At 47.6% G+C, this 16094-nt stretch overlaps 1 protein-coding gene and 1 long non-coding RNA gene across 3 annotated transcripts in view; one reads left to right on the plus strand and one right to left on the minus strand.

Moving 5' to 3' along the window:
- ACLY (ATP citrate lyase) overlaps positions 1–16094 on the minus strand; it is a 61985-nt gene that overhangs the window by 16407 nt on the left and 29484 nt on the right. Inside the window, exons 9-18 of one of the 2 annotated variants that reach the window (XM_082194731.1) lie at positions 15767–15903; positions 13484–13545; positions 12923–13040; positions 11573–11727; positions 10471–10561; positions 9537–9566; positions 5626–5767; positions 3263–3431; positions 1796–1900; positions 948–1144 (exon numbers count right to left, since the gene is read on the minus strand). In XM_082194731.1, coding sequence (XP_082050857.1) covers positions 948–1144; positions 1796–1900; positions 3263–3431; positions 5626–5767; positions 9537–9566; positions 10471–10561; positions 11573–11727; positions 12923–13040; positions 13484–13545; positions 15767–15903 — 1206 coding nt within the window. The remainder of the gene's footprint in view (positions 1–947; positions 1145–1795; positions 1901–3262; positions 3432–5625; positions 5768–9536; positions 9567–10470; positions 10562–11572; positions 11728–12922; positions 13041–13483; positions 13546–15766; positions 15904–16094) is intronic. The other variant, XM_082194732.1, reaches the window with a different exon arrangement.
- LOC309516422 lies at positions 5774–7284 on the plus strand. Its single transcript, XR_014212904.1, has 2 exons — positions 5774–6155; positions 6283–7284. It is a non-coding gene; the product is annotated as an uncharacterized lncRNA (long non-coding RNA).

A 16094-nucleotide genomic window follows, 5' to 3' on the forward strand; every position in this document is an offset into this window, starting at 1 on the left:
TCCACAACAGAGAGGGATAGAAGAATTTCTTCCATTACACAAAACACCGGGCTGCACAACTGGTGTGGATGGGTGTAGTTTAAAACCAGAAGGACAATTCACACAACAAGGATTTCCTTGAGGTGTAAAACAGGTCAAAACCATTGCGAATGTTCTGTTTTACTGCCCATATCATGCAAAAATCTGTGGTAAATATTTAAACCCCATGCTGAAAGAAAAGTTAAGATTGCTCTGACTTCTTCAGGGTTTCCTTTCAATGGAACAGTTGTAGGCATGGCATTAGGGAGAATGTTGAATTAAAACTACATCGCCATAAGACCTGAGAGGCACTTTTTAGCCTTATTATGTCTGTACAGTGGTACCTCGGGTTAAGTACTTAATTCGTTCCGGAGGTCTGTTCTTAACCTGAAACTGTTAACCTGAAGCACCACTGTAGCTAATGGGGCCTCCCACCGCTGCTGCGCCGCCAGAGCACGATTTCTATTCTCATCCTGAAGCAAAGTACCTGAGGTACTATTTCTGTGTTAGCGGAGTCTGTAACCTGAAGCGTATGTAACCCGAGGGAACACCTCGGGTTACAGATGCTTCGGATTACAAACTCCACTAACCCGGAAGTAGTACCTCGGGTTAGAAACTTTGCCCCAAGATGAGAACGGAAATCATGTGCTGGCGGCACGGCAACAGCAGGAGGCCCCATTAGCGAAAGCGCGCCTCAGGTTAAGAATGGTCTCAGGTTAAGAACGGACCACCGGAACAAATTAAGTTTGTAGCCAAGGTACCACTGTAATAGATTCGTCTTAAAAGTATCTCCTTTTACGAACAGATGTCAATTTTACGCTTTGACTTGTATACTTTTGTATCCTGTGTGTGCCAATAAAGGAGATGGATGGATGGATTGAACAAGGATTTCAGAGCACACGGAATATCGCTTGGGCCGCCGCTCTCACCTATCCCCACCAATGGCCACCCCTTCAAAGACGCCGTCTGTGGTCCTGGAGATGATGTTGTTAAGTTCATTGGACATCCCTCCTGAGCGGGAGACATAAGCTACACTTCCGGGGCGGTACAGCTTAGATGCCAAGATGTTATCTAGCATTCCACCCGTGTTTCCGATCTTGAAGCAGCCGGGCTTGATTCCACCTACCTACAAACAAAAACGAAGGAGATGAAATATCGGAGCGGTTGTGGTTTGTGTAGTAACAGCTCAACAGTTTCGAAAACTCTCTCTTTCTTAAAATGGGAAATTCAAATCCAGAATTTTTGTACATGTGACAAGGGATTTTTGGATATGCAAATCACAGAGCATATTTGCTCCTACCTGATTTACCCTCAATTTGCCTTTTTTTTAAAAAAGGTCTCTCATCAACGTAGCAGTAACAGATCCATCTGTGAGAGTAGAAGGTGTGACCCACAATTTGGGGATCTGATTCAGCCCCCATGTATTTATTTATGGCCTCACAAGATCCCACAATTTTTGTGGTGGGAACGAAAAGGGGGCAGGGAAGACATCTGAAGGCAACGCTGTTCAGGGAAGTTTTTAATGTTTGATGTTTTATTGCGTTTTTAATATTCTGTTAGGAGCTGCCCAGAGTGGCTGGGGAGGCCTGGCCAGATGGGTGGGGTATAAATTTATTATTATTATTATTATTATTATTATTATTATTATTATTATTATTATTATTATACTTTACCACTGTGCAGGAAAGAATTTATAGATTTTCACATCAACGCACATTAAAAACAAATTAACAAAGCAGAATAAGCCACAGAAAGCCATGATTCCTTCTTCTCTCACCGTTGCAGGCCCGATAATGGTGACGCCTTTCTCGTCTGCCATCTTGATCAACCGGCGAGTCAGAGCCTCTGGGATGCCTTCTGCAATGATGGCCACAGTGCGGATCTGCAGCCCAAGAGAGAATCAACACCGGCAATGACTTCCTGGAGTCTCTCCCTCCTCAGCGATAAGGAAGATCAGAAAAGCATAGGCAACTATCAAGGCTTTTTAAAGCTCTTGGATGCAGGATTTAATAATGAATAAGTTTCCTCAGAAATCCTAAAACCAGGACTGTGGGTATCATCAGACAATTCAACATCTGCCACAAGAAAAGCTTGATTTTGCAAGCTGCATAAATTAGGCAAGTTAAATTTACATTATTCTGCATAGCATTGCTAGTTGGGGGGGGGGGACAGAAAAAGCAAAGCAGCTCTATCCCTCCCATCTTTGAAAATATCTCATTCATCCAGAACTGTCCAAATGCTACAGCTTTTCAGATCTTGTGTATACATATCAATTTGGCCAGGGGTGGGGCGGGTGAAGAGAAGACTGCGCCCAATGGCTCTGACTCCTGACTATTGTTAATTTCATGGAAGTTGTGAATGTGGCCCTTAGACACAATTAGCTATATGTGTATATAGCCTTGTGTAAAAATAAAGCTAAAAAGGCAAAGGACCCCTGGACAGTTAAGTTCAGTCAAAGGCAACTATGGGGTGTGGCGCTCATCTCGCTTTCAGGCCGAGGGAGCCAGCATTTGTCTGCAGACAGCTTTCCGGGTCATGTGGTCAGCAGGACTAAACCGCTTCGGGCGCAACGGGACACCATGACAGAAACCAGAGCACACGGAAATGCCGTTTACCTTCCCACCACAGCAGTACCTATTTATCTACTTGCACTGGCATGCTTTTGAACTGCTAGGTTGGCAGGAGCTGGGACAGAGTAACGGGAGCTCACCCTGTTGCGCGGATTCAAAGCGCCAACCTTCTGATCGGCAAGCCCAAGGGACTCAGTGGTTTAGACCACAGCGCCACCCACATCCCCTTAGCGCTATGTGCACAGGGGTCATACCACAAGATCAGGAACCCTGCACAGGGGGAACCAGCAGGCACAATCCCACTCTGCCCTTTGCACATTCAGTCTATGTGTGATTGGAAGCTGTGGTGTAGCTACTTGCACAGGAACGGAATTACAGTGGTACCTCGGGTTACATACTTAATTCGTTCCGGAGGTCAGTTCTTAACCTGAAACTGTTCTTAACCTGAAGCACCACTTTAGCTAATGGGGACTCCCGCTGCTGCCGCCGCGCAATTTCTGTTCTCATCCTGAAGCAAAGTTCTTAACCCGAGGTACTATTTCTGGGTTAGCGGAGTCTGTAACCTGAAGCGTATGTAACCTGAAGCTTATGTAACCCGAGGTACCACTGTATTATTTTTTGTTCGCTTCTGTTCCTCCTCAGGACCTGGGTCCCGCCAACTCCACTCCACACACCTGCGGGTGGTTCATGGTCTCCACGGTGCTGTCGTAGGCCGAGCGGAGGGATGCGAAGTTGATCAGCACATCCACTTCCGGGTGCTTCTTCATGGCGTCTGCCATGTTCTTGAAGACGGGGATGAGTATCTCTTTGTGGCCCCAGTAGAACTTCTGTTTGTGGTCCCCACTGCAAGGAAACGCATCACAAGCCCCAACATTAATTATCTGCTGCAACAGAGAGAGAAATGAAGGTCCACATGCAGGCGAAAACAGTGGCACATTTCCCAGTGTGGGGAATGTGCATTACTGCTTTGGGCAACACTTGTGGAGCTTCTGTTGCTGTAGGTAAATGGGAACTTCTTTTCCCAGCTCCATCTAAGCCTTAGTTCTCCCTGAGGTGGTCAATCTCCATCTGGTATGCCAGACTTCAGGGTAGGGGCAAACATGTCTGAATGCTCATCCGTACAACAGAAACAACAATCCCTCAGGAAGAGAGCTCACAAGCAGGAGGGCTCCAGCCTAGTCTCCTTTGGAGCAGGCTCGTTTTCTATGCACAGCCAAGATGAAGCTAATTTACCTGTGACCGAGTTTCCTAGGGCTGGGCAATATATTGATCTATCGTCCAAAACCAGTTTGAAGTCTATTGTCTTGATATTGGTTTCATAATTTTGGGCCTGGCAATAAATCACGAATCATGACGTGTGTTAGGGCTAGGCGATATATCATCCAAAACCAGTTTGAGGTCCTGTCAGGGAACTGACATCGGAGCGAGAGGCGAAGGGGAGGCTCCCAGATGATGCTGGCGAAGGACCCAGCAGCAGGGGGAGAAACAGCTCAGTAGAGGGGGAAGCCATTCAGCGCAACACCGGGGATAAAGGGAGGCAGATGGGGGAATTGGAGAGAGGGCTCCAGGACTCTTCACTGGGCATCAGTGAGGAGAGCCCAGGTCCTCCGCTACCCACGCCTTCCCTGCGCAGAAGACTCCCGCGAAGTGAGAGGAGGAGGAGACTGGGTGTCAAACAACTTTTATGCTGGAAGGGGTTCAAGAAACGCCCACTGACGGATTCTGCCAGTGACTGAGGCAGCCACCATGAGAAGGGGCTGTGCAGTCAGAAAGGTTTAACAAGGCAAATCAGCCGAGAAAGGCACCAGCTTACACACGAGTAACTCATACCTATTACAGGTCCGTATTGTGATATCGGTTACATAATTCTTGACCTGGCAATATGTTGCAAATCAAAGATGTGTGTGTGTGTGTGTGTGCGCGCGCTCTATGCAAAAACCACGATGCGGGGAAAACCATGAAGCCAGCCAATGCCTCTACATAGCTCCATCCTTATTTCAGATATTGTGATGCATTGCGATGTCTAGCTGGTGATATATCACAATGTTGAAAACAATGTATCGCCCAGCCCTAATGGGAGCATGGAAAAGAAAAGGAAGGAAACAGGACAGGAAAGGGGCAGCTATGCAAATGCAATGGGCGATAATGGAATTCTACCAGCTTGCTAGTTTGTGGAAAGAAGCAACAAGTACATGCATGGCAGAGATTCTACAAGTACTATGTAATCCCCAGAACCAGGTAATGTCAAATGATGCCAAGGATCATGACACAGGCTGCAATGAACGGTAGGTGTAACTTAGATGATGCAGGAGGATATGGGATGTACTGGGGCAGAGCCAGATTTAGGTCTGATGAGGCCCTAAGCCACTGAAGGTAATGGGGTCCTTTCTATGTCCAGCTGTCCTTTGTCAACAACAAATTGTCGCTGTTTTTTGTGTTGAATATATGCTATAAGGTAATTTCTGGACCCAATAGGTATCTCAAGCCATTTGCACATGTTGTGAGGCAATCAGTCCATGCAGAATGTAGGCACACTATATATAGAAATGAGCAAACCAGTGATATTTTAGGGAGCAGGCTAGCAGATGGGGCCCATGACGTACATCACAGGAGCCTACACAACACAAAACACTGCTGCTGTATGTAGGTTTTATTTTATCTGTTTTTTATCTTATATTTTGGAATTGTACATCCAGTTTTTTCCCCTTTGAACTTTTTGGGGGGCCCCAAGAGAGTGGGGCCCTAAGCTATAGCTTGTTTAGCTTATACGTAAATCCGGCACTGCACTGGGGCCTCAATCCGAGACAAGAGATGAAAGGGAACCAGATTGAGGAGGGCAAAGCACAAAAGCAATGTACAAGTTTGCAACAAAAGGGGGGGGAGAGGAAATATATAATATTTAGCAGGACAGCGCTTGTCCCAGCCTAGCTACAGATTTCCACCGCCGCAGAAAAATGGCAGAAAGGAATTGAGATGCAGGAAGATGGAATGGGAGCAGCTCCCCCCCCCACGTGGGACAGAGGCGCTGTGAACATACGTGAATGGATAAACCATGGCAGCCACTGAAGGCTCGTCTCTGGAGCAGACGTAGTCGAAGTCCAGCATGCCTTGCACAGCCCGGGTCTGCATCCCCCAGACGATCGCCTTGGTGTGGCGGCTGAACAAGGTGGTGGCTTTACCTGCATGAGGGGAAAAGAGAAGATGACCCCGCCCACCCAGGGCCAGACGTTTAACATCCATACAGAAAGGCTCCAAGCGGCAGCGCATGGCCAGGCACGCGACCGCAAAAGCCATCCCTGGCCAAGCATCTCTCTCTGCATTACAAGAAGGAGGCGCATACCAGCCATTCGTAGGAAGCAAAGCATGAGAGACAGAAAGCAGCCAAAGTCGCCAGGTTCTTACTGGGAAGGTTTCCTGTCCACCACACTGGCTATTCTTACACACTGGCTATTCTTACATAGATATGTAAACAAAGCTGTAAGCTTCTTCCAAATGGACATCTTGACTGACCCAACTGCTCCCCTAAATCAGTACAATGAAAAGCGGCTGCACTTCTCACTCCTGAAGGTCGGTGCTCTCCAGAAAGAATGAGAGAAACTACAGGATGGGGGACACAAAATATTGCCCCCCCACACACACACAAAGAGAGAGAGAGAGAGAGAGAGAGAGAGAGAGAGAGAGAGAAACTACGAAGCTGTAATAAATAAAGACTCATCTTGGAAAGCTTCTGTGATCCCTAAGCACCCACCAGGAGAGTGAAACACTCTGAACTGAACAATTCTGGTGTGCCTCTGCATTGGATCATTCAGTGACCCCTGGTGCAGAGCCATAACAAAACTATCCAGCTTTAGAGGAAGCTGCCCATTGCATCTCTGCACGAGTCTCTGCTTTTCTCCAAATCAAGGGCATGCTCTAAACAGGGGCATTGGAAGGTAGGGGTGAGGGCTGCCCCTGGTGTCATGCCAGGGGGGGGTTTACAAAATCCCCCCAGGTTGATAGGCATAGTGGTGTTCGCACCCCTGGTGGGCAGATTTTTGCGACTGGTGTGAACGTTGTCGTGAAAATCCACTCGCTGATCACGCAAATACGGCCAGCGATCAGCCTGGCACTCCCCGGCGGGCAGCGCTCATATCCCTGGCAGGCGTATTTTTGCAATCAGTGATCGGATTTTCACGATCAGTGGCCACAGGTGATGTGAGCGCCACCCGCCGATCACAAAAATCTGACCACGGATCGCGAAAAAAGCTCAACAACTCTAGGGCACCCTCCCTAAAAGAAGCTCAGCAACTTTGGGCAACGTTCCCAAAAATTGCAATGTGGGGGGTGACAAAAAGATTTCCACACTGGGTACCACCTGACCTTGCTGCGCCTCTGGCTCTAAACAGCAACTTCTGCAGAAGCAAGGGCAACTTCTCTCAGGGCAGATCTTATCCTCGGAAAACAAATCAAACAAAAAAAACCACAAGCATTTTCAAGTATAAGAGTGACATGCCTCCCATTTTAATTCAGCTATCAGGATTTTTGAAATAATGCTGAAATGCCCAGCTACATGTTTCGGAGCATACCTGGAAGTGCTGAAGGGGCGGGGGGAACAACAGGTGTTCCACAGCTTTCTACACCTCTCTCCTATCTCAGAGGGATCCCCAAGGCCACTTACATAAAACGGAACCTGCTCAATATTGAAACCACAAGACTGTCTTGTGGTACATCTGCAGACTTGGGAAGCAGTGATTTGAGACTTGAAAGTTCACTTATAGCAAAGTTTGAGAGCTCCTCAATTGTAATCCCAAACACCTGACACCTGTGGGGACAGGGGAGCAACCAACAAGATTGCCCAGTATTTTATTACAAAGGTGGGCAATCTCTCCATTGCAATATGCTTTTCCTGTTGTAGGTACTGAAAGCTAATTTGGAACTAGGAGCTGTAATGATGATTCTAAAACAGGAGTGGCCCTCCAGGTATTGTTGGGTTCCAACTTCCATCAGACCTTCAGTCTGGAGAGCATTGGGCTGAGGAAGGTTGCCCTGGTGGTTTTCATTACAATGGCAACCACTCTATCACCAACACGCAAACACACTCCCATGGAAGTCCCCAACCAGAGATCCCACCTACCCACCCAATGTTTCATTCTGCTGAGTGGCAGCACACAAAAGCAGCTTAAACACACCAACCAGACTTCTAAAAACCACCACAATCTACCACAAATGCTAAAGTGGGATAGGGTAAACAAAGGGTATTTGGGTTTTTATTTATGATAGACCAAACCTTAAAGTGCCTAAAGGATTGGGAAAGGGAGCAGGAAACAGAGGCAGGATGAAAACAAGGGAGAAGGGCCAAGAAAACAAGTATCCCATCCCCTATCTGGAAGGAGAAATCCAGGGTTTGATTCGCTTATTGCTGCTCTTCCATCAAGGAACGCCAAGCAATATGCAAGAAGTTATTTTAGCGCCCTCGTCCACATGCAACGCTGAGGTAAATGCTATGCAGGGATCGGATTGCGCACGCAATTTTTGGCATCTGCGCAGATGTGATTTTCGGCATCTGCGTCTGCGCAGACGCAATTTCTGGCAATGCGGAAGCAAGTCCCAGTGCTATGCTGCACCAGTTTAGCGCAGCGCACAGGGATTCGCTAAGCAGGCAGCTCAGTTCAGGGGTGGCTCGTGGGCTGGTTAAACGACCCCCCTGGGCCACTTGTGCACAGGGCCTTAGGTTCCCTGTGCTATGGCTTAATGTGAGCAAGCGAACCAACATGCGGGCTCCCAGAGAGGAGGTTCCCAGCTGTTTCTTTCCTGTGCTAAGCTAAGCCAAGCCATTATTTGGGCTTAGCGTGTTGTCCAAACCCAGCTGGTGGTTCAGCTTCCCCAGACAAACCACAAACTGTAAGCCACAGGAAAAAAACGTTGTTTTGCAATGGTTTTATTGGTGTGATCCTTCCTGGGAGTATTTTGACTGAAGGACGCTGTTGTCGTTGTTGGAATAGCATCTCCTGTACTATAGCACTGCATTCCTGTGAGCCTATTAAAATCATGCAGATGAAGATTTCCAACAGAAAATCCCTCAGTAAGAATAGCTTACTCTAAACTCCAGTGACTAAAGGATAAGATGGTGCTGATCAAAGAGCAGGAATAGAGACAGGGAAAGATAAAGAGACACACTGTCTGAATTTGCAGCACTGCACTAAAAACCACTGGCTATGGGGGCCGAAAGCGCTATATGCCTGACATCTGCAAAGTCAGTGGCAAACTAGCTCACAATTCAATAGCAGGAGGGCCAATAAGGATTGCATTGGAACTGTACCACTCTTGAGAGCAAGGGAGAGGTTTAAAAAGACTTGACAATAATACCACATCAGTCTGAATATAGTCTGCACTCTTTCCCCAATTCTGGCTTGCATAAAACCTGAGACAGGTCTATAATCACTGTCTTAACAGGTAGAAAAGCTGTGATTTAAGGTGGAACCTTTTGTATAACCATTGACAGTCCTTCTCTACAGGTGCCCAGAGAATTGTTCATTATGAGTGGAATCTAGAAACCGTGAAAGACACTGGATGCTGCCAGCGATTTATGGTATTTTTCCTCCCCGCTTTCAAAGAGATCTCATTTTAGGAGTGTGGCCTGCATTCGACAGCGACTTATATGCAGACTAATATGGTAGTTGGTGATCATAGGCCCTTCTTTTCCCACAATTGTGTTTTAGGGGGGGGGGAATTAAAATAAATAAGAGGCAAGAGGGGAAAGAAGATAGAGAGAGGTGTTTTTAAAAAGCCACATTACCAGGGACAAGAGGGGACAGGGACAAACCAGGCAACAAAACTGAAAGGGTAAAGAGCAGGAATAACACCGGCCAACCCAAACCAAAAACCACACAGGACACCCGTTGAAAATTAACTGCACAAGCAGCTGGTAGCAAGGCTGGACACTGAGCTGAGCTAGTGGTGGGGTCCTACCTTGAACAGGTCTCGGAGGTGGGGACGCATCTGTTAAAGAGAGAATCACCATTGCAAGAAATCCGACAAGGCTGCCTGTCTTGGCTTTCGTCTCACATTAGGCTGCCGGGGGGGGGGGTCGGGGTAGGGGCTTAGGCAACTGCAATCTTAAGTGGTTTTCAAACCGGGTGTCTAGGAACCCAGGAGCTCTTTTGAATCTTACCAGGCTAGTAGGGAAAGCGGGAAAGGTGTCAGTCAATGTAGGGTGTGTGTGTGTGTGTGTGTGTGTGTGTGTGTGTGTGTGTGAAAACTATCGCTGTGGACAACTGGCCCAGAATCGGTGGATCTCAAACTTTGGGGCATCAACCCCAGGGATGTGCAGGGGGAGTTGGTGTGGGAGATAAAAGTTCCAGAGAAGGGAGAAGATCCCACAAGAGGCAGACCCAGAGCCACATTTCTGCAAGCAGCACTGGTTTCGCATTGCAGCTGCCAGCAACGGAAGCTAAAAACCTTGCCTTGCACAAATCAGGAAGTGGGTGGTGCTATGTGCAAAGACGTTACATGCTCATATGCTGAAGGGGAGGTTTCCAGTGGAAGGCGATGCTCAGAAGATCTCCAACCCACCCACCCCGTCCCTGAATTTAAAGAAAGAAAGACACAGTGATGCCTAGGGGTTTTTTTCTCAAGGCAAGAAACAAGGCACAACAGACCTGGTCAACGCAACATGCAAAAGGAGAGAGCGTGCTACCAAAATTATCTGCAAAATGCAGGGATTCCATGGGAAATGTTCCTTGGCAGGGCGGGGGGCAGAGGGGGACGGACGGACAGATGTGGAAAGGATTCCCTGAAAATATTACGTTTCCGATTTCCACGCTCCAGCAGCCCGTGCAAAGGGAGAGCACGCAGGAATGGGAAAGCAGCACTGGGAGGGAATCCGAAGAAACTGGGAGCTTACCAGAAAGCGTTGTCTGCTTTGCCTTCTTTGCCGGAGCCAGATCGTCGGGTCTGCACTCAGAAAAAGATGCCGTTCTGCTTGTTGCTGGGGTCTGAAGGGGAACAGAGAAGCCAGAAAAAAAGGGGGTTAGTGGCTCGCTAACACACACAGCCCCAATCCAGCCCACCAAACCACAGTGGAAGGAGATGAAATCCCTCTGCCTGCTCTTTAGAAATCTCCCCTAAAGGGCAGGAAGAGGAAACTTCCACCTCTCATCTTAGTACTGAACACCACAGCACCAAGACAGGAGATAAATCCTTACTCTTTAAGCGTAAAAGGCAACATTCCCAGTGCTGGAGCAGGGAGGGCTGTCTACCTAAGTTTGTGTGCATTTGTTCCTGTGGCGAGCATGAATGCGTATTGAGTGTGCCTGCATGTGATCTATGCGTGAACTGGCATGTGACCCTTGAAGGGGTGGCTGGATCAGTGTGGGTCCTCGGGCCAGGAAATAAGCCACCCTTGTGCTATAGGGTTATTATTATTTCTTACCGGCAGGTCCCGCCTTTTCCTGCAAGGAGCTCAAGGCGGCCTTACAAGGTTCTCTCCTCCCTCCTTTAATCCCTGTGAGTTAGGTTAGAGTGGGAGGCGGTGACTAGGCCCAGGGTCACCTAGCGAGCTTCAAGGCCATCTGGAGTTTTGAACCCTGGTGGCACGTGGGTGGCACTGTGGGTTAAACCACAGAGCCTAGGACTTGCCGATCAGAAGGTCGGCGGTTCGAATCCCCACAACGGGGTGAGCTCCCGTTGCTCGGTCCCTGCTCCTGCCCACCTAGCAGTTCAAAAGCGCATCAAAGTGCAAGTAGATAAATAGGTACCACTCCAGCGGGGAGGTAAACGGCGTTTCCGTGCGCTGCTCTGGTTCACCAGAAGTAGCTTAGTCATGCTGGCCACATGACCCAGAAGCTGTACGCCGGCTCCCTCGGCCAATAAAGTGAATGAGCGCTGCAACCCCAGAGTCGGTCACGACTGGACCTAAAGGTCAGGGGTCCCTTTACCTTTACTCCCATGTTCTAGTCTGACACTGTTAACCACTCCGGCTCTCAGGTTTGCAGTACCAGCCTTACCGAGGAGCTGCCGCTGGCGTTGAGGAGGAAGTTTGCCGTGTGGGCTGCCGTGGGAGGCTGGTTTGGGATGGGCCGGTGTCCCAGTGCCATGCCGACAATGGCAGTCATGTGGGTCTCCGTACCAAAGACGTGGATAGGAATGCCAGTAGTTTTCCCTGAATGCAAAAGAAAAAAAGAAGAATCAGAACAGGCTACAGCCTCCCTGCAAAGACTCACTCTAGAAATACAGTCATACCTCGGGTTACAGACGCTTCAGGTTGTGTTTTTTTGGGTTACGGACCGCCGAAACCTGGAAGTACCAGAACGGGTTACTTCTGGGTTTCTGTAGTCGCGCATGCGCAGAAGCACTAAATCACGCTTTGCGCATAAGCGCAGAAACGCACTGCGGCGCTGTGGGTTGCGAACGTGCATCCCACATGGATCATGTTCGCAACCTGAGCGTCCACTGTCTGGTGAAGTTAAAGAGAGGCCTTGCTTTATCATGGGTACACAGCAATGACCATCACCGGTTAAGTTTAGGACTACTGGGAGACAGTGTAAGAGAGAAGTCTTAATCTAGCAGCATAAAAAAAATGTAGCCCAAATTGTCAAAAGTTGGAGTTACCAAGTCTTTAATGCCCTGGGGCCAGCCACTGGTTTTTAAACAGAGAACAATGTTTTGAACGGAGCAAGCACTGGAAAGTCTGCTGGCTTTCCTTCTCCTGCTTCTGGGCTCAAGTTCAAGAGACTGGCTGAGGGGCATGAAGGTTCTTTTTATCAGCCCTGCTGGAAGTCAGATGGGGAACCCAGGGGCCATACAGTGGTGCCTTGCAAGACGAAAAGAATCCGTTCTATGATTCTCTTCGTCTAGCGGTTTTTTTCGTCTTGCGAAGCAAGCCCATTGAAGGATTAGCGGATTAGCACTATTAGCGGCTTTTAGCGGCTTATCTGCTGATCAGATCATCTGATAAGCGGGTTAGCACTATTAGCACTATTAGCGGCTTTTAGCAGTTTTCAGCTGCTTTTAGCGGCTTATCTGCTGATCGGATCAGCTGATAAGCGGCTTAGTGGCTTAGAAAAAGGGGGGGAGGGGAAAAAACCAGCAGGAACTCGCAAGACATTGTCGTCTTGCGAAGCAAGCCCATAGGAAATTCGTTTTGCGAAGCACCTCCAAAATGGAAAACTCTTTCGTCTAGCGAGTTTTCCGTCTTGCGAGGCATTCGTCTTGCGGGGCACCACTGTATTGTGAAACCTTTGTTGCTAGCTGTCATCAACGCTCTTTAAATGAGGCTAAGAGAGCAAAAACAAATGAAAGCAAATGAGGAAGCAGGAAGTATTTGAAGTTTAAATAATCCTCAGGGTTTTGCTCACCTACTTCCCCCATGACTCTTAAGCCCTCCTGGTAGTTTGGGCCTCCTCTCCTCACGAAGATCCTGACTTCATGCTCTTTCAGAGGACCCTGATAATCTTTAATAGCCCTCACAATGCCCTGCAGAAGGAAATATTAAAAACAGAAAATCATGCACAGACACTCACGGCTAGCTCTAGCTATCAAGCCAACAAAATCCACATTAACGATGCTCACACCACATCTCTCTGCCTCGCCTGATCTTGCCTCCTCTCACCACAGAAGCTGAAGGACAGGCTACCTTGGGTCAGTGCACTGCAACGAGGATGAAAGACTAGAGGCAGTACCTATTTTTTGATCCTCGCAAGAGTACTGAACCTCATCACAGCGCTGCAACTTGCCCCAGACAAAACCTAAGTTCCCTCGGCACTCGCACAGACAGTGCTGAGTCAACAACCCATTCAGTTCAGTTCCAATCCACCCTGGAAACTCAGCAAAACGTAAATGTTTCTTTACCAGCGTACTCAGATGAGCATGCCAATATGAATGACCAGTGCCATGCACCTTTTCAGGATCAACTTTACCTTAAAGGTGGCAGCCACGTTGGTAAAGTTAGCAATGCTCCCTCCAATGATCAGGATTTTGCCTGTGCAAGGTAGAGGAAGGAACAAGAGGGAAGAGAAAGGAGTTGATTTGTTAAGAAATACCAGAACATAATTCTAGGCCTGGAGCGCTTTAGAAGCAGCTGATAGGCAGGAGCAGGACTGGATTTAGGTTTGATGAGGCCCTAAGCTACTGAAGGTAACGAGGCCCTTTATATGTCCAGCTGTCCTTTGTCAACAACAAATTGACGCTGTTTTTTGTGTTGAATATATGCTATATGGTAATTGATGGACCTGATAGGTATCTAAAGCCATTTGCACCTAACAAAATATGTATTTTATCAAAGTAATTGTTGAACTGAAATACAATTAAGAAGAAGTATATTAACAGTGAAATACAATGAAGTAGTAGTATATTAATAGTGAAATAATTATTAAGCTCTAACTTAAAATGATTTTTTATTCATAACAAACTTAATAATGCAAACACGTTGGCATTAGGCAATAACAAGAGTTCCTTTAGAAACACAATTTACAAAGACTCAGAATCTAGTCTCTAGAAACTCACGATAAAATGAAATAATAATAGGTGTAAATATATGATGCAAACTAATAATTATAAATAGCTTTATTAATATGAAATTAAGGTTATAACCTGTACAATGCAATTGTCATTAATACAATGGATTTTTTATATAATGTCAATATCACCATAGCAGCCCACACTGTTCATTGGAACAGCAGACCTTTGTACCCTGTTAAACTTAGTGAGTGTAAAAGACGGTATTTCTAGTAATAGGTACATCCAGTTTTCCTTTAATTTTTTGGGGGGCCCCCAAGAGAGTGGGGCCCTAAGCTATAGCTTGTTTAGCTTATATGTAAATCCAGCACTGGCCAGGAGGATGCTCCAATATAGACGTTGGTCATTTTAAAATAACATGCACACATTGGTTCCCTGAAGAAATTCTGAATGCACCTAGATGTCTCTGGGGGCGGGAGAAAAGCTGTCTTTTGGAAAGCTTTGCACAAACCCAATCGCTCATTATCACCACATTCAGCAGCAAGCAGTTGCAGGACTTAAATGCTTACCAGCTTCTTTGGAAGGTGTTGGTGAAAATGCACTAGGGTAGAAGTCCTGTAGGGTCTGGTTGAGGCTAGGCCTTCCTAGAGGACCACTGGGGCAGGGAGTCTCAGTCCCCAAAGGATCTAGCTGGTTGTGGGGCCAGGAGGCCATTAGATCTGCCCCTCAGCTTTCACTGAGCCAGGTAGGAGCATTTCCTTCCTGCTACTGTTCCTTCCTCTTGTCCCTCCTCCTCTCACCTCTCATTGACCTTCTCCTCTTTCCCCATCTGAGTTTCTCTACCTGCCAGCTCCCTCTCTTCTTTTTATCTGCTTCTCCCTTGCTTGTTGTCACATTCTTTTTCCTGGCCAGCATGGACCATTAACTGGGTCATTTCTAGGCACTAGGGTGGGTTCAAGAGAACGGTGGTTCCAATGTCCGACCACCAAGGTGTTGCGTCGAAGAGCAACAAGTATTTCTATGAAACAGCTTTCCACAGTAAACCACACTCCTGACACACAAAAGGCGCACCCAAGGTTTCTACATCCACACACAAAACACACCTTTCTCCATTCCGCATCCAAGAGACAATATCACAGTTCAGTGGCTCATTCCAGGAAGGCCAAAAATGCTCAAGGAAGGTGTGGAACATGGCTGGTCAGAGGGGGATTTGGTTGGGCATGGCCTCCTGGGCCAATCAGAATGGTCCCTGTCAGGAGCTCGGCCTACACTTGAGTAGGACCCTGGCAGAGACACATGCCCGACTGGCATGTTCTCTCCCTCCTGGTCGATCGTTCGGGAGCTTCAAAAGCTTTCTTCAAGCCTGAACGTCACAGTGACCGATGCCAACAGACACTGGCACACTTAGGGATCCGTAGAGTTTGCGCATCATGCGTAACAGACCTCAGCAACGCAGCATTTTGGCTAATCTACTTTATTTACAAATAAACACACACGGAGCACTGCAACATGGCTCCCTCTCTCTCTAGTATCAGACAGCAAAGAGAAAAAGAACGAGGGACAATAGGTCCCACTTCATGGAACAGAGTAACACAAACATCCTGTCTCAGTCACTTCCCACTCTGTGGAGTCAAAACATATACTGTTGTGTGAAAGACAACAATCCCGTGACTGCAATCATGGAGCAGGAATTCTAACAGTCCCCAGGCTTGAGGTGCCCCCCCACCCCCCATGTTCTCTTTTACCTTCTGGGTGCTTTTCCCGTGTCATGAGGGAGAGGATAGTCTTGGCATAGTCGTAGGTCTGCTGTTCACTGGGAGCTCCAGAATATTCACCATAGTTGGCGAGTTCGTTCACCCCACCAAGGTCACAGATGGTGTCACTAAGTGGAAAGCACACAAGTGATATTAAAAAGGCTCAGTCTGCGAAACTAAGGATGCCCATAAGACCCTGTGGAAAGCGGAGCAAGAACGAGGCTGCGTTCCTAGTTCACGATGAGGAACTGAGGCAAGAGCATCAGCTAGCCTGGCTGAACTGCTCTTCAGTCAGAAAATCCCGCCACAATAGTTAAAA

The sequence above is a fragment of the Podarcis vaucheri genome, assembly GCF_965113315.1.
Source record: "Podarcis vaucheri genome assembly, chromosome: 13".
NCBI classification, from domain to species: Eukaryota; Metazoa; Chordata; class Lepidosauria; order Squamata; family Lacertidae; genus Podarcis; species Podarcis vaucheri.